Source organism: Simochromis diagramma, unplaced genomic scaffold, assembly GCF_900408965.1.
Source record: "Simochromis diagramma unplaced genomic scaffold, fSimDia1.1 OVJJ01000753.1, whole genome shotgun sequence".
Classification (NCBI taxonomy): Eukaryota; Metazoa; Chordata; class Actinopteri; order Cichliformes; family Cichlidae; genus Simochromis; species Simochromis diagramma.
In genome coordinates this window covers 10,996,151-11,015,177 of record NW_024387523.1, presented here as the reverse complement: position 1 = coordinate 11,015,177, position 19,027 = coordinate 10,996,151, and the positions used below count along the sequence as shown (strand labels likewise).

The window sequence follows — 19,027 nt, the reverse complement described above, 5'->3', positions numbered from 1 at the left end:
GCAACTGTGTCTCTGTGCATAAACATGAATATATATATGTATATATATATGTATATTTATATATATATATATATATACATATACACGGCAGGTGTGCATGTAAACTGCAGGGAAGGGTTGTGCTACTTCTAGGATTTCAGAGTGATGAAAACAATGTTACAACAATTCAAACAGGCTTTATAGTTTTTAAATATATGAACACAATAAATAACCTAGTATCAAACAGATGACAGTTTATAGCATGTCTCTATGTGAAAAACACTAAGAGATCAACCAGAATTTATCCCTACAGAACATATATTATATGATATGAGAAAAAACATCAGAAATACCCAGAATTCTGTGGTCAGATATCTCAGCTGGATGTCAGGAGTATAAATAATCACTTAGTTTGCAGGATTCCAGCTGATAAAGCTGACAAGACAGATGTGTAATCACAGCATATACCTCTGATTCTTTAAATCAGAGCAAATTTACTCCTGAGTCTCTGCAGCTGCTTCCTGAGCCTGCTTCTGGTTCTTCATCTTTTCCAGCTCCTCATCGAGGTTGTGCAGCTGAGTGAGCTTTAGCTTTTCTGTCAAAACACAGAACAAATTCAGTGACAGTGCTGGAAAGTGAAAACAAACGCTGTATTCACACACATACAACATTTGTGCTGAGAGAAGAGTGTGCGGAGATGCTTACCAGCTGCCAACAGCTGGCTCTTTGTATTCTCAACACTCTTTAATTCATCTGGGAGTCTCTCTGGAGTCTGAGTAAAGTCATAATAATAATATAATAATAAAGTCACATTTGAATCTTCTCACAAGAGTTGTGGAGAGAATTTAACACAAACACTTACAAAGACATAGTGCAGATTCTTGTGCTGGTCTATCAGTTGATGAAGCAGGTTTTCAAATCTCATCCTGCAGAAACATGAGTTTCTAAATGTGTAACAACAGCCAGAGGTTTTTCACAGAAAACGAGTCTTTGCACTATTAAACAGTACCGCAGTTTTCGGTGTTTAAGCTTGACATCCTGGATTTCATATCTATACTGCTCCAGCAGCTCCTCACTTTTCTTATTCAGTTGTAAATGTCTGAAACACACACACAGATACAAACACAAAATACAATAAAACTTAAAAAGATTAAAACTAATAAAAGATTTTCAAACAATAAATGTAATAAAAAGCAGATTCTAATCATAAATAAAAAACCATTATATCTCTGACTACCTGTTTACACTGACTGAATGTGGGAAGGTGCATCCTTTTCAGGTATTTAATTGAATAAATGGGCAGATTGTGGGCAATTAAACACAATTGAAAGAAGAAGCAAAAGCTAAGACAGCAGTATCGGGCTGTACAACATTATCTAACTATATAAAGATTCAACCCCAAATAAAATAAAAATTAAAAAAAGTATCCAGGATGCTAAAAAAGACAGATTACTGCCATCTAGTGTTCAACATCAAAAAACACAAATGAAGCCCATTGATGGTTCAGCAAAGAATGCTCCTTATGACTGAGCAGATCCAGTAAATCTCTTCAAACTTTCAGCACGGAGCTCACCTGGCAGCGTCCTGCTCAGACTCTTCACACTGAAACTGCAGCTTATTGCACACCTCTGAAGAAACAGACGAGCAACTATGTCCATCAGTGGGCTCACATTTAATGCCTGTACACTTATAAATGATGAACTATACGTGTACAACTGTTTGCCACTAACACTTGCATACCTTCCTTTTCTTTATGGATTGCCTCCAGTTGGAAGACTTTAGTTTGTACTGTGAATCAAGGACAGTATCTCAGCTGCTGGTTTAGTAAAGACTGTGTGAAGATCATTAACTTTGTGTCTTACAGTTTTCCAGCTCCTTCTCCAATGAGTCACTGACTGACTTTGTCTTCTTAATTTCTTCTTCCAGGGCTCTTTTACCTTAAATTGAGAACAATGCCTTAGACACAGCACAACAACATTACATAACATAGGTTTCCCAACAAATAATACAAAGACAGGATAAACTTTGCAAAATATTAAAATTACATTTCACAAGTTAATCAGAATGGCTCTTAAGGGGTGTTGCTGTTCCCCAAAAGAGGGAGATACTAATCATATCTCATAGCTCTCCATTCATCATTTTCTGCAACTCCATAAATGGAGTAACAGGTAAGGATATACCTCACTGACAATACCCAACCATAGTTCACAGAGACATTATGAACAACGCATATGCATGTTTTACTCACGGTTTTAAATTTCTGTGTAAATATTTAGCACTTACATTCTGCCTATAGCGCTATAAACAGCACGGATGTTATGTAAATTTGTAAAGAAATTGAGCTATATTCTATAATATTTCTGTTAAAGTAAACAAGGGAGCGCGTATTCATTAGCATATCGCTATATACTGCGCTTTCATTGGTGCGCATCAATAACGTTTGTATCCCTCCGTAAAAAAGTTGTTAACGTGTTTTTCACGTTGTACGCGTGTCTCATCACTTGAGGAAACATGAAAATGTCACAAATTCGCATGCTATCGCGATTTTTGTCCAATATAAGGAAAATTATACGGGGCTTGCTACCGGAAGCGGAACTTGTGACTACCTCCCATTTGGATAGAGACACATTATGAGCTGACAGACGGACTGGTTTGTACTAAACACATGTACTTAGTTACATGCTTAGTACTCCTACAGATCAAGTGAATAAGCTCATTATTCGACAGATAAAAATGACGCCAACGGCGGATTTATTAGTTATCTACAGGCCTTTGTATAACGACACGCATGCGCGTCGCTATCGCAGGTCAACACGAGAGGGAAAGACACGACAACGAGTTCGTTTGCTTTACACGAATCCTTCGATTAAGCCAAATTTACTGCAAACACAGCAAAACCAGGCCCACAAGGCTTCCGATAAAACCCAGAGTCGTTTATCATTTTTATTATTATTAGTAGTAGTAGTAGTAGTACTAGTATCATCATTATTGTTATAGGCGAAACATTGTTCGTCTCCCTAAAACTCGTCTGAAAAAACCGGGGAGAAAAGGATCACCGGCAGATGTCGCTATTGAGTCTGAACAGTCTTACCGTAAACGTTATATATCTGCCGTCCTGTTAAGTAATACATTTAGCAGCTATTCAAAAAACATCTGATAGAACAGATCAATCATACATTACCCTGTTTAAGCCTCCCGAGTTTTCCGATCAGCTGTTCAACCTTTGGCTCGTGCATTTGTCCACCTGAAGCGCACGGAACCGTATCAGGCTCGAGGTTTTGAAGTTTATCAGTGTGCAGTGAAACGTCAGCTGGTTTACCTCCTCTCAGCGGTTTCACATTAATCATGTGCTCGATGCTGAACCCTGTCACGTAATAAAGTGAAACGTTAGAGTCATGAAAACTTGTAATAACTTTACCTTTCTATAATATTCTTACTTACTCTGGTTATAATCTGGTAATAAGTACAAAATAAATAAATAAATAAATAAATAAATAAATAGTTACTTTTATAAATCATCTTTAACCTGAGGTTAAATTTAAGCAGGTAAGGTTTTCTGGCTAGCTTGAACACCTGCCCGATAGGTAGCCAAGTGGAAACGCTAGCTTAGTTTTTTTGCTAACCTAAATAAAGACTTATTTAGGCTAATATGAGAGCCTTTAATGCTTAAATTAAGATGATGGTAGAATATTTCACAAAGAGGTTATACTTAAGGGGTAAAATACTGAACATTTACTTTAAAACCTTTGGCAAATATGAAACCAACGGTTGTTTAGTTGTTTTTTTCAGGTTACTTTTTAGATCAGTGTAAATTTCTCTCTCCAGCTTAATGTACATCGCTTTACCTTCGAAATCACTCATCTCTATCCTGACACCACCTTGTTTTCTTTTTAACTGACCACAAGAGCAACTGACAGCTTAACTGACGCGCGAAGTTTCTCCTCCTTGCTCTTCATTGGTGGGGCGGCAGCACGAGCCGCAGTACTGACGGGCGCGTGCACAGCACTGCATGATATTTAGCCCTTTTGCTTATTTATAGCGTAAAACTTAATATTACAATAAATAAATCATAGCTGAAAAACAGGGTGGTATGTGCTTTACCTGGTAATTACAGTTTCACTATAAATGTTTTTAATTAGCATAAAGCAGGAGCAAGACAGGCTGTGCTGATGGAATTCATCTCTTTAATGTGATGCGGGAAACATGTTCGTGTCCGAGTGCATAATTCATGTTTAAAATAATGTATTCAATTATGACTGTTGGAATTTTTTCAATACCCCCCCAATGCAACTGTCTAAATAAACTGACCAAGAAGACCATTAAAAGGGTGATTATAATATGTTATCATCATTATTATGTACATAATACACTTTTTTTTTTTTTTTTTTAATATTTATTATTTTAATTTTTGCTGAAATACTAAAAAAAAATGTCCTGAAATGTGATGTTTCTAGGAGGTCAGGGTAGCACAAAGGTTTTTATTCATCAATTTTTTGAGTGAAGTTAACCAGAGCAATATGGAAGCTCCTTTCCACCACTGAAAAATGGATTTAATAAATTCACTGACTAAACGAAAGGGTAAAAAAAAAAAAAAAAAGAAAAAAACAGAAAGAAAAAAAGAAAGACCATTTCAGTAAAATTTGATTACTCAAAAATGTTTTCATTTTCTCACCATTTCCAGTACTAAGGCTCAGCTCTAATTTGTAAAGACTTTGTGATACCAACACTGAAATTTTAATATAACAAAATTTTTTTACTTCCAAAAGGCAAATCAAATTTGGTGTTTATATTTTCCTCCCTTTAGTGGCAGAACCAGTCTTCCACAGAGCCAACCTACTGCACTGGCTGTGCTTTGTTTTTTTATTTAAAACAGAGAAGTGTTATTAATAAGGCCCAGAATTTTGTATTTCCTTTACGTGATCATTTTATCACAACTGAAACACAAAAATCAACACACAGAGCTCAAACTTGTTAATCACTGTATCCATTTTAATGAAAAGCCAAACAGCTGTGTAGGGGGGTTTAGTTCAAGTTTGATTTGATGCAAATATACAATGCGAACAGACCTACAAAGCCCAAAACTTACTTTACCTATACACACCACTAAGGAGCTCTATATACAGACATGTTAGTTGAATACAAACACAGGAATTTTAAAAATAGTCTAATTGGGGTTCAATACACCAATGTGTCCCCAAAACAAGAACAGCTGTACTGTGTACATTTTTCACACATGCAGACGAGGAAAGGGTCATGCAAGGGGTGAAAAAAATCAAAACAAGTTAGAGAATAAAAATATTGTTTCATTCAACTTCAATGTCATTGCATGTATTTTGGCTTCCAGTGCATTAAGATTTATTCTGTGAGTTTCACTTTAAAAAAACAAAAACAAAAAAACTGCAGTCAGTAAGTAATGGTTTCAAAATGCTATTGTGTGATGACGTTACAGTCTCCAAGTTTCCTCTAAACCTTGCACCAAATTCAAAGAAACCCCAGTATCTACCACAAGTTCAAAGTTTCATGTCTTTAAAGCCCAGTACGTGTCTACATTAGTTTTTAAACATGGACAAAAACTGCAAAACCAAAAATAATATTAGTTATTATGACAAAGAAACCCATACAAAGAGTAATTTTTAATTCACATTAATGACCCCCCCCCAAAAAAAGGAGTAAATTAAAGAAACGGGGAACTTAAGAGAACATTTCAGGTTTTAGAACAACAAAAAAGAAAAATCCTCATTTTGAAAAGATATTCTGTAATAATACAATAATTTATGTTCATTTATGTTACACATCCAACAACAAGCTTCATTCTTATGCCATTCAAAACAACTTTTACTCGTTGCTGGACACATCCATATAAATTACTCCAGCACATCTTTCAGAGGTAGGGGGGATACTGGCATCATATACAGTAAAACACATCAACTATTTACAGCTGTGACAAGCAAGCTAGAGGCATTCCTCTTATAGCTGTAGATAACCATACCACGTCTTTAGTTGTGTTTCCAGTTTGCCATGCAGAGTTACTTTACACCAGCAGGCTGAAAGGGAGAGACAAAGTTTGTGAAAACAGACAGTCGAAGGAAGATGGCATTTCTAACACTAACTTCTCTTTAGGCAAAGCTGGTTTCATCTGTGTGTCGGCATAATCATTCCTGCTCTTTTTCTATTCAACTTCTGCAGCAGAGCCTGCATGTTTAATTCTGCCATACGAGAAGTCGAGGTGTAGGTATAGACATAGCCTTCTGTGTTAATAGAAGCAGAGGACAGTTAGAGCAAGCACAATGGTCAAAGGTGAGGACAGATGATTATGCTCTGTCATTAATTGCAATATTTTTATTCCACTAAATAAATAGTGCCCCTCTCAGCTGACTGTCAAGACCAGCTGCATCATCTCCTCAGCACCTACTACCTCTTAAAAATAGAACTCTGTGTGATGGGAGAGGAAACAAAAGGGGATCAAATAAAGTAATGAAGTCAACGAGAAGGGGCATTTTAGCAACATTTCAAAATAAAGGGAGGCGTTCCCCATCTCCCAGCTGTTCTCCTCTAGGTGCTGCCTCACTCGCGGGAGCGTCCCACGATTGCCAGGATGTAGAGGAAAATGTTGATGATGTCAGTGTAGAGGTTAAGTGCGGCAAAAATGTATTCCTCTGGACTCAGGGCCAGCTTCTTGTTTCCCAGGAGAAGCTGAGTATCAACAGCCAAAAACTGCACAGACAAAAGATGGAATTAGTACACTTTGTATACAATCTATTTGGTCGTCAACTGTTACTTCACATACTGTGGCCATACACTAATAAGGCATTGCATTATGACCATCTGCCTAATATTATATTGAACCCCTTTGTGTGGTGATATCTGGCACCAAGATGTTAGCAACAGATCCTGTGAGGTGGGGCCTCACATCCCACACATGCTTGATTGGATTGAGATCTGGGTGATTTGGAAGTCAAGTCAAACTCGTTGTTGTTCTCCTCAAACTTTTGCTAAACCATTTTTGTTTTGTGGCAGGGTACATTATTGTGCCAAAAGAGGCCCCCACCATCAGGGAATACCGTTTCCATGAAAGGGTGTCAATGGTCTGCAACATTGCTGAGGAAGGTGTTATGTGTCAAAGTAACATCCACATCGATGGCAGGACCCAAGGGTTCTCAGCAGAACATTGCCCAAGGCATCACATCGCCTCCACCTGCCAGGTAAGTGGCGGACATGCACCCGGCCATCCACACGAGGTCAAAGAAAACACGATTCATCAGACCAGGGCCGTTCTGATGCATGTGCGCCCTGACTGATCAGTGGCTATGCAGCCCTATATGCAACAAACTGCGATGCTCTGTGTATTCTGACACCTTTCTGTCAGAACCAGCATCAACTTTTTCAGCTGTTTGAGTTACAGTAGCTCGTCTGTGGGATCGAACCACACGAGCCAAGCTTTGTTCCACATGTACATCAATGACCCTGTCACTGGATCAACACAGTTTCTTCATTGGACTGTTTTTAATACAGTGACCACTGTGGACCGGGAACACGTCACAAGAGCTGCAGCTTTGGAGATGCTGTGAAACAGCCGTCTAGCCATCACAATTTGTTCCTTGTCAAACTTGGTCAAATCCTTACAATTGCTGATTTTTCCTGCTTTTAATGCATCAACTTTGAAGAGATTAACATTCCCTTGTTCCCTAATATATCCCACCCAATAACAGGTGCCATGATGAAGAGTTAGTTGGTGTTACTCATTTCACCTGTCTATGGTCATTATGTTATGCCTCATCAGTGTATGCTGCCTTAAACTGCCATTTGCACACTGAACATGATAATGTAAGGTATATCGTTTTGCTTTAGTTAATACTGTCATGTATATTTAAAAGTGACCTCAGTTTTGTAAAAGTTTACTTTGTAACCCTTGCAAGCCAAATATTTCTCACCATTTAGCAGGGCACTGTCAAGAAATGCAAAAAGCTGATAGATAAACCACTTGGATGCGTAACAATCCTTCAAACTCATAAGTATTTGTTTTTCTTTTTTTTTTGTACATAGAAGGCGAGATATATGTGCGGCACTTACGCAAGTGAAGAGTAGCGCTCCCAGTGAGGCATAGACGATGTGCAGGATCTTGTGGCGGATGAAGATGCACAGGATGGAGAAGAGCAACAGCACGATCAGACACACGAACAGCACGCCCCGACAGGAAGTAAAGTCATACTTGCTCTGTGAAAGAAAAAGAAAATAGAACAGAAGAAAATTAAAAGCAAGATGTTTAAAAATGGGAGACACGGCACTCTACGGTTAAAGAAATGTAATTCTGAAGGAGCTTTTATACACAGTCTGAGTATTTGCTTGTTATTGACTGGGTAAAACACCACAGTGCGAACAAAAACAAACAAATGATCTCTTAAGAGAATGATGTTTGGATGCTTTTATGGACACTCAAACACATTTACAGAAGCAGCTGTCTGTGCGTGCTGACCTGTAGCGAGAAGAGGACGACGGTGAAACAGACCACCGCGGTGATGCCCACAGCCATGATGACGCTGTCTGTGTCATAGAAGCTAGCGATCATACCCACCATGTAGGAGAGACTCAACGTCAGGATGGACTGTACGAAAGAAAACAGACAAATTACTTATAAAACTGTTTACAAAGAAACATTCAGCTTTCAGAGTGAGAGAGGTCACCTCTTATTATTACTATAAAATCAATCTTAACAGGACAACCTTGTGTGATTTCCATCTGGCCTGTTTTGATGTTTATTCATCTAGATTAATTTGATGTGAGATGTCCAGTTTTGGCAGTATCAGCTATATGATGGCACTTACTTAATGGGTCTTAAAAATACATTTGAAAAGCTCAGCAGCAAGCAGTCCATTTCCAGAAATCAAGGCCTGCAGGTAGCCAAAAATACAGCTGCAGAATGGAATGTATACATAGCATTCCTTTCACAACTGTCTAAGCTGTAAAAGGAGTGGAAGGAGTTTGGAAAAGTTCTCACCAGAGCAACCAAATTCCAGGGGTGCTTGCGGCGGAAGTCACCACAGCAGCTGAGGACAATCAAAGACACGAAGAAGACTGCGTAGGACACGTAGTACGTCCACGTATTCTTACGCACAAATAACTTGGCTTCATCGACAAAGGTGAAGACAGCAACGAAGGAGAAAGTGATCAGCAGCTGCACAGTGAGAACCATGAAGACCTGGAAATAAGGAGGAATTAAATTACTTTGATTAGGGATCTTGTTTTGGTTGGATTGTGTGTTCACGTCAGTTATGTTCTATATTCATCTGGTAGAAACAGAGGAACCTACTTTTCTGATGAAGGCTTGTCGGATGTTCTTGTCCTCGAATCCGGAGTTGGTGAACTCATCGTTGTCGTAATAAGATGGAGGCCCGTCACCATGATAACCAGGGCTACCTACAGGTGGTGCTACGAAAACATTAGAGCATGATAATTTGGGATTAAAAAGGGAAGAATACATGATGTTTTAGCACATTTTGACTGTCATGTGTCATTTTGTTAGCTAAGTACGAGAAGAGTGAATATTTAGATCTGTGGACTTTTTGACTCTTATTGCTCATTAAGAGCTCTTTACACAGATACACTATTAGTTTTCTAATGATCTTTAGTATAACCACTCACCCATGGGGTCTCCAGGAAAGCCTGGCTGTGCAGGTCCTTGCTGATATGGCCCCTGAGGGTACGGTCCCTGTGGATAGGGCATCTGAGGGTAGGGACCGGGAGCGAAGCCTGGGCCTGCCTGGGGAAAGCCAGGCTGTCCGTATCCGGGCTGTCCGTATCCGGGCTGCCCATATCCGGCTGCAGGCGGGTAGGGCCCCCCTGGGGCTTGGCTGTAGTTTGGGGGGGGCACACCGAACCCTAGCTGAGGGGGTCCATAGACATCATTATGAAGTGGGTTGGTCTCACCCATTATGGGGTACCTACTCTTGTCCTGGGACATGATGTAGAGAAAAGCTCACTCTGCTTCAACAATCTCTGAAAAGCAGAAAAGCAAAAATATAATGTAACTACTTACAAATATGTACAGAATAAAAGCACATAATGTAACACCAACATCTCAGCCAAACTGGCAAAGACACAAACACCGCATCTGCTTGATTAAAAGGAGAGAGGCGAGTAAACAAATTCAACAAAGGGAAAGGCAAAGGCACTAGGCAGACCAACAGGATGTTCAAGTTTTGTTTCATAAGCAAAAAGTCAGCTATTTTATCATTACCCGGAGCAAGAGCAGGCCTAGAATTAGTGTTAGCTTGCATCATTGAGGCAGCTGAATGTCTGCCTCTGGGTGCCATCACATGAAGATCTGGTTCTTGAGACAGTTACATCAGTGGTAAATACTACAAACATACTGTTTTATGTTGTTGTAACTAGGGCTGGGCTATATCATACCGTTCACAGTAATACCGGTGTAATGTTGGGCAACAATAAGAAAATGAAATATCGCGATAGAATATGGGTAAAACGCGCATGCGCAGTGCCTTTGTTTACATGCGCACATGGCGGCGACGCAGAATGAGAAGAGCGAAAGTGGATCGTTGAATGAAACGGATGAACGAGAACTGGTTTGTAAAAATGCTGCAACTTCAGTGGTGTGAAACTGGTTTGGCTTTCATCCGTCAGATACACAACAAAGCACTATTTTTGGTAGAGCATGCTAGCGGGCCGTCGTTACTACTGTGTTTTTTGGAAAATACGGCACACTTAAAATCAATTCTTTGATTTTTCTGAAAATCGACAGTGCCCCGTATAATCCCGTGTGCCTTATGTATGAATTCTGGTTGTGTTTACTGACCTCGAAACGATTTTATGTGGTACACGGCGCTCGAAAATCTGTCAAATGTTTCAGTACGACTTTGCTTAGCTACGAACCCGCACCGCTTGATGGATTGTCGGAGCATTACGGCTATCGTAGGCAGGAGTCTCGCGGAGTGATACGTACTGTGCTTCAACATAATATTACCGTATTGTGTGTGTATAACCTCTTTTTAAGTTTTGTGGATATTATACATGGTTATGCTGAGGATATGTCGGCCAATTTCCACTGGAAATGCCTTTTGATTAAACTGTCAGCGAGGAATTTGCATTTGCACTTAATTTTTTATATAACTTTAATGCACTTAAAAAGCTGCTTGTTTAATTGAAAATACATTGATGGGTTTTTTTTTTTGCACTAATAAAGTTGAGGAGTTGTAAAGTATTTTGTCTAGTGTCAATTATATCGTCAGTTATATCGTTATCGCAAATTTTCAAATGTATATCGTGATAAATATTTTTGGTCATATCGCCCTGCTCTAGTTGTAACTGTGAAAGAGGCACTCACAGCTTCACAGGTGTGTAGCTGGTCTCTAAGTGAGCTGGGTGTGGTCCAACCACTAAGTACACAAGGGTGTTTGAAGCAGGTGTTGCACACTCAGTAACCTCATGTCTATAGGGTGAACTTCTTTTTCTTTCAGCTGTACATTTGTTTGAATTTAATGTTTCAGTCTGTTTAAATCTAATCTTTGCCTCTGTCAGAGCACTTTGTAAATCGTAAAGGTAAGTAAAATCACAGTATTAAAAGCCAGGCTAAGTTTATATATAGGTGTGGTGACAAGCACATGTCTTCTGTTAAGGCTGTTTGTGCCACTGAAGCACAGCAGAGGTGGAAGAGACCAAAGGGTATGACCTCAGACTGTGGTATTTCAGTGTGAACCACTGTAGTGCAGCATGAGTTAATGTCAGGAAAAAAATGGCCAAAGGTTACTGTCTGAACACTAGACAAGACACTTGCAACACACTCCTCTGTGAAGAAAGATAAGGGGAGGAGTGTCTGATAGTCCTAAGTATACAGAAGTACAAACCAACATAGAGGAACAAAAACAGGAATATGCCACAATGTTACACAAGTTGGTGGCAAAGACCGCAGACCCTAGAAAGACAATTTGACAATACACATATTTAGCCAGATAATGACAGTACACTAACATTGTTTGAGTAGCCCCACTACTACTCTTAAAGGGATAGTGTATTATTGTTACCAAGACATCTGAAGTAGGTAAAATAAAGGAGTTTTTATTTTATTTTCTTTACACAAACAACAGATGAATCTTTGCTACTACAGATGTATGAGGTTTTGTCAATAAATCCGATCTGAGCGAAAACTTTCAGAAGAATGACCGGTTACCCTGAAATCTACTTAAAGCTGTCATGGACGTGAGAGGAAAAAGGAAAAGAAACTACAGTACAAACATTGCTCACACACTGGTGCTGAAAGTGTTTCCATGGATGCAGGCGCCGCCTTGGTAACTGTATGTATTATTAATCTGCTTCAGGAGGCAACCTGACATATTGGCCATTACTGCAGTGACCCTCCTCCCACCTGGGCTCCCCGCACAACTTGGGTCAACAGGTTTATATCCTGTAATCTGTAATCTATAATGCTAACAAGGCATCTAAAACCACAGAGCTCCACAACAGAAAACAAAATTACTCTGCAGAGAGGTGCACAAGGCAAGCAGTCGCCATCTTCCAAATGTGCTGTGCAGGTTTCATAATAAGGCCTGAAGTCCCCAGAGGAGAACTTGCTCAAAGGGCAGGGAGCCAAAAAGCCACTGAGTCAATTGCTGACTTCAAAAGAACACCTGGGGTGCTATTCATTATGTTAACGTTTGCCTCATGTCCTCTCCTTAAATTGGGAAAACGTTCTCTCTTCCCCATAATAAATTACTTTCTAATCTGTTAATTTGACCTTAAGCAAACAAGGAGAGTGGAGGCTTCTAGAGGAGATTAGAGAGAGGAAACCTTTTTTTTTTTTTTTTTAAATCAAGTGCATGACATTTAAATGCCACTGCTTAGAAATGAATATTTCTTCCATCATTGGATCCTTATCCTTGCATCACTTAAACCATTTTACACATCCAATCAATGAGAATCAAGATGAGATATCCTCCACATTTGCCTTCAGCCACACATGTAGTAAACAGCAGGAGATAGCCAGCTTCAGATACAATGTCCTTTTCTGGAAATACTGCATCGGGTTTATTTTTAGGGTGACACTGTGGTTGTGTATACAAGAGAAGAAAATCACCCTCTGTTAGGACTATAGCTCTATTCTTACAAAGCTACAACTGGGTTATGGAGGACCAGGAGAGTCATACACATTGACATAAATCTTTTCATGAATGAATGGATATCCAAATTGTGCAATAAAATATTAATTAGTAAATTAAGTAGCAAATTAACTGTTAATGTATTCTATTTATTTAGACATTCAAGTGATGCATTATTTGAATATTTAATGGACAATAAAAAGAGTAGTTATAAATACATTTTTCAAACTACTAATCCATTAATAAATAGTTCAAATACAAAAGGGATTTACAAAAAAGTCAGTAAAAACATTTTCAGGTTCAAAAAATAATAAAAAATTAAATAGTATTTTCAAAATCTTTTAACGTAAATGGATAAAAAAAAAAAATCAAATTAGGAATACAGTTTTTCAATTCTATTTCTTTTCCTGGGAGCTATTGGACTAGTTTCTCCATTTAGCATTTCCATGGCTCTTTTTCTCCCTTTGAAAGTCAGAAAAAAAAACCCATGTGGTGTGATGTAAGAAGCTCTCCAATAGGATGTGACCTCCTGGATGTTTAAATCGATGAATTTTACTCTGATAGCTTTGCACGGCTAAGGCATTTTTTAGAAGTGTTTGTGCATGCTTATGCTGATGTTAGAGTGTGAAAATATTACATCCCAGCAGTAGTAGCTAGCTGACATTTTTTAATAAACTAATGTGCTTGTCACAAGAAGCTTAAAGCAGCTAAAACTGTTAGAACCAGGAAGGAGCCCTGTTACAATTCTACACAGAATTACAGCAATGACTGAAACCTACAACCTTAAAAATGAATAAAAAGCTGTCTCTAAACACTCATCAGTTCAGATGTTTTTACACTACTTTCTGACACTTAAGAGTTAAAAGAATTGAAATAATGATACAAGTCAGTCCAAGTAAGTCACTGAAAATAGATGACATGTACAGTTTTAGTTGTTACATGACAGCTGTTCAGGCCCACTTTTCAACTTTTAGTTTCACTTTTCAGTCAGCATACTACTGGCACGTAGAAGGTTGGGCTATGTGCTGCTACTTTATTGAAGGACTGCACACAGGCACTTCTGCGTAGGTTTCATATTCTTCACTGTTTACAGCCAAATATAAATGCATACAAAAATGCACAATGAGAAGCAATGGTGGAGCAGACTGCAGGTTACCTTTATAATAATAGAGAAGCCTGTGGTGTTTAGACTACACCTACTACGTGTACAAAACTGTAAACAGTACAAATACACTGAGTACTGAAAAAAAAAAAATACAGGAGGTGGATGGAAGTATCCATTCATTTCCAGATCAATCTAGTAAAAGTTGTTTACTCTTTCCCCTTCCTCTCTTTTCAGGGCACACCGAATTAACGGTGAGTGTTATGCAACACTGCTCCATTTCACTCTGGCAAATGCATCCGGACTCCAATGTGCATCCTCATGATCCCTATCTGTCCATCAGTAGGACAGTGCAGTGAGACACTGCAGACAAACAAGCTGGCAGTGCTTCACAGTGACAGTCTGCATTAAGATCATAACAGATTACAATCATTATCTGAGGAGTCAAATCCCTCCCCGAACAACAATGGTTGCATAAGAGGGATGCAGTATACACCCAGTAGCATATTTTTTGTTAGATTTCTTGAAGAATCCAATATGTGGTCAATGTTAGCTTACATAAAAAGATTACCCTCCCCTTGTATAGACAGAAATATTAGTCAATTAAAGTAGCCCTGGTGAAACTATAACCAAAGAGGCCTTAACTAATTATGTGAGTCACCCAAAGCATGTGATATCCACCCCGTCCAATGTTTACAAAAGTGTGAGTGTGCAACTCACGGACACTTCATGTACACTTTTCAAAGCTATACACATCCCCATTTTATCAGTTACTGATTTTAACTACTCTGGGGTTTTTTTGGTTTTTTGTTTAAAAGGGAGCTTGTTAGGCTTTGAAATCCATCATTAAAGATAACATTAAAAACTGAGAACATGAGAGAAAATTTTGAACTTCACAAAAAAGCAGCTTCAAAGTCCTTGTAGCTGACTGCTCACTTGCTTCTCTTGAGTAAAGCTAAAACTTCAGGATCTTTTTCTATTAATTTGTAACAGCTTAATGTAAATGATTACCTATATAAAACTTTGGTAAAACTTATCTTTCCCAGTTGCATAAATTCAAAAAACATCAGCTGTTTTTATATTCATGTTACATTTAACAGCCGTGACATCGCACTGTGTTTTTGATGCTGAATTTATCTGCACTGCTCTGTTTGTGGCTATGTAGAATGGATTACCTCCTATAATCCAAAGTAACAACACAGAGTTCAAAGAATACGACAATAATGTCAGAAATACACATTAACCCTCAAGTTCAAAAGTTCAATTCAGCAACCAGTAACCACAACAGTTTCACTTCACCGTCTGGGAAAGAGGTTGGTACAGTCACAGTTTTTCTTTTTTTTTTTAGAGTGAGTTTGAGGCATGGTTTGTACAGCTTTACAAGCATTACGTGAGAGATTTCAAATCCTCTTAGGACAGACGCTCCATCGCTGTGGATAAAGACAGTGCTGCTATCCCTGGCTTCTGCTGATAGCTATCGCTAGTGGAATTAGGTTGAACGGAGGAACTCAGTGGGCTAGACAGAGAGCCAAGTTAACACAATTAGGCTACCACAATACATCGACAAACCCACATTCAAAACATCACGTACATGCCTGAGCCACACAAGAAGACAAAGTGACAAAACAGGAACAGCTGCACAAAGCAGTGGGGCCAGTATGGAGGTGAAATATCTGGCACTGCAACAACAAATGAGAAGTGCTAGACTTGAAAGTCCAACATATTTAAAAACAAAGCACACAACACTACAATAAAACTGTTCAACACTTCCTAAAATCAGAAAACCCAAAAGCTTTTCAGTTATAGTTTGGGTTAGTTTTCAACTCAAAGATGTGACTGGCTGAGCAGGAACCCTTTGCTTTTCTTTTAGTCGCTGTAGCATGACTAAGTGATATCATCAAAATAAATGCTGTTTCACAGTCACATGGTGTTCATGTAACTCTGCTGCAAGCCTGTTTTGCAACATAAAAAGACCCCACGTGCTTTAAAACCACTACAGAGACGACTGTGCTTTAAACCAAACCCCTCAGCTGACACTGTTCATGTCCTATTAACGAACAGCTAACTGGACCACTTGGCTGAGAGAAGCCTACACTGAGTTGCTTCCTACCAGCCAGCCAGCGCAGCAGTATGATACTGTCATCGTGACATACCATGTCAGCAGCAGCTTTGACTTTGTCAAGCCTGCAGACACCTTGCCTTGTGGCAGATGGATACACTTTAGGTAGGTAGGTTAGCACAGAATAGCAACAGACTGCCACCACTGTGGCATAAAAAAAAATCTACTCAGTTTCTTCTGAAAGTAGAAAAATTACATCATTATAATGATATTTATTTTGTTCTCATAGTTCTATATTAAGAGTTACATATTTCAGCCGTTTTTCCTCATTTGACGTAATACTCTCTCATTGCCGTGTGAAAGTTAATATTGTAACAACATAATAATGAGATACTGAGTTTTTAAGCTCACAAAATTAATGTAACTTAGACAATAGAGTGCTGTAGCAAAACTGCAACTACAAGAAAGCTATTTATTACTAGCTCAGAGTTAAAAATCAAATATTCACTCTCTGAGGGGTTGCCAGTTTCAGGAGGTGGTGCTGGCAAGAGAGATGAACTGTTGGTTGTGTGGCCAAATCTTATGCATCTCCAAATGTTTAATGCAACTCCTCTACAATATTTCATCATCATCAGTAAAACACTACAGCCATATAGAATTCAGTAATCAAGGTATAAGATAAGATAGATAAGACAGATAAGATAGATCTTTATTGTCACTGTTACCAGAACAATGAAACGCAGTTTGGCATCTCTCCATTTGCGGCTGTAAGTTTTTACATTCAACATTCAAGCAAGTTAACCTACAACTGTACAATATTTTTCTCCACATATCACAGGATCATGGTTTTGTCTTTCTCTGTACTTTATCAATACTCCTGTCAAATGAAGAATTGACAACTAAAACTGTCAATAATTTATTTGGAGGTTTGTAATTACAAAAAACAACCGAAGATGTCGCTTCTTTATCAAACTGGGTATATTTTAAAGGTGTGTGAATTATTCATGGAGGTTAGAAACAGGACATGAGTAATATAACACAGTCATAGTTTCACAGTTTTAGAGCACATATCTCAAAGTCTAGGCCAAATCTAGCAACCCATATCAGGATAACATAGTTTTTATTGTAGCCTCTCCTTTTTTCACATTGTATTTTTCATGCTCAGCCCTCTGAAATATTTTGTTCAACACCTGTTACATATATGTGCAAGAACAGTGGTTTACACATTCACATAACTAGCAAAAGAGCCTTGGTTCGTGTAAGGCGACTCTAGGATACAGCAGTATATCCCCACGGTTTGAGCTGGAGGGAGCCAGAAGTCAGAGTTTCTTTCTTCCAAAAAACATAAACAAAAAAACCCACCTAAATATTTGTCAAGGGCTGCACAACCAGTAAATACTAAACGTATAATTTAGTATATATATAACTATGATGACACAGAAAGATAGCGATTGCATGCGACTCAGCCCGGATTCTACCTTCTGAATCCTCGTGATTAAATAATAAAGCCCCTGCTATGAATACTGCGATATCTGCTCAGTCACACACTGAGAAACACCACAAATACTCATAAATACGACGCAAACTCACTGATAAAAAAAAAACACCGAAATGTCAGAAAGACTAAACTCAAACAGAAATCCGGACTAAAAGTGGAGCAACGCGACATGTTTAGATGAGGTGAGCGACTCTAAACCAAAAACGAAAGCATGCATCGAGCAGTCTCTTTTTTTTTTAATGCTGCACCTGTATTTAGGCGCATCCCCTGCAGGCCTCACCAGCGCTGATAAATGCGACACTGCTACCATCTACTACATGGCATTCACGAATGTTACGCCCAAGCTGCCGAGACCACCATTAATGTCGGAGCGTGGATAAACTACGAGCGTGTGGGCCACAGAGACCCGACAGCACCGAGCTAGCCTCGCCATGATGAATCCAATCTGGGTTAGCTACGTTTTTCGGACGCTGACCACACGCCTCGCCCCCAAGCTGAGGACACCGAGAGCTCCTTTTAAAGCCAAATTGCAGTTACACAGACCTTTTGGTATCTGGGTACAAAATGATTAACTAATAACCCTAAATAACAGTATGTGTTTTTGGAATTTACTGCTTTCTATTCCTCTGACAGTTGGCGATAGGCAAGATGCTGACGATTGCTAACAAAAAAGAAAAAGGCGCTCATCATCCATACGTGTTAAATAAAGGGGGAAAATTACTAATAAAACACAAAATACTCATTAAAAAACATTACAGCTTTTTACCTGAGGTAAGTTTACTCCGAAGTAACTGCCGAAATGTACTCTCGCCGTCTCCTCCTCCTCCTCTGCGCTCGCGCTGGGTTCTGGACAGCGGCCCCTGACGTTTTCGACACAGCGTGGTCACGTGTTGTGTGGGAATCACCAGTCATTACAGAAAAACGACACAAATGACTTCACAAACTGCCAGATGACATGCTTTTCCCTCCCATAACGTCATCGGGATAAAGACAAAACAGAGCCGCTCAATTAAATATGCAAACAAAATGCTTCTGTGGAAAGATCCAGATTAATCTGGAAATTACTGCAGGACTCATGCTGGTCTTAAGTCACGTGGTTTATTATCGGTCGCGTTTACGGGTTTTTCTCTTTAACCGAATATATTCACCTGCTTTTACTTTGTCGTTTTCAGATAGGAATTTATAAAAACAAACACAGTTTCAAGATTAACTGCTTTGTAAGTTTGGCTTGTGCTCCCTTTGGGCTTTTTAATTAAGTGAAAAGAGCAAGGTTTTCCGACAGC

The 19,027-nt window shown here is 38.9% G+C and overlaps 2 protein-coding genes and 1 non-coding gene across 3 annotated transcripts; all 3 read right to left on the bottom strand.

Moving 5' to 3' along the window:
* Positions 1-124: 124 nt before the first annotated feature.
* On the bottom strand, positions 125-3,974 carry si:ch211-199g17.9 (uncharacterized protein LOC108180085 homolog). The gene is made up of 9 exons (XM_040020072.1): positions 3,825-3,974; positions 3,161-3,343; positions 1,842-1,916; positions 1,720-1,767; positions 1,553-1,607; positions 989-1,078; positions 842-905; positions 685-751; positions 125-574 (listed from the first exon to the last, which is right to left on the bottom strand). Exons 1-9 carry the CDS (start codon positions 3,838-3,840, stop codon positions 474-476), a joined length of 699 nt encoding a protein of 232 aa, XP_039876006.1. The 5' UTR covers positions 3,841-3,974; the 3' UTR covers positions 125-473.
* LOC120727310 lies at positions 2,038-2,170 on the bottom strand. The gene has a single exon (XR_005694494.1). It is a non-coding gene; the product is annotated as a U8 small nucleolar RNA (small nucleolar RNA).
* Positions 3,975-4,947: 973 nt separating the features above from the next.
* grinaa (glutamate receptor, ionotropic, N-methyl D-aspartate-associated protein 1a (glutamate binding)) lies at positions 4,948-18,698 on the bottom strand. Its single transcript, XM_040020070.1, has 7 exons — positions 18,511-18,698; positions 9,619-9,972; positions 9,287-9,405; positions 8,975-9,175; positions 8,453-8,581; positions 8,050-8,193; positions 4,948-6,693 (listed from the first exon to the last, which is right to left on the bottom strand). Exons 2-7 carry the CDS (start codon positions 9,935-9,937, stop codon positions 6,544-6,546), a joined length of 1,062 nt encoding a protein of 353 aa, XP_039876004.1. The 5' UTR covers positions 9,938-9,972; positions 18,511-18,698; the 3' UTR covers positions 4,948-6,543.
* Positions 18,699-19,027: the final 329 nt, after the last annotated feature.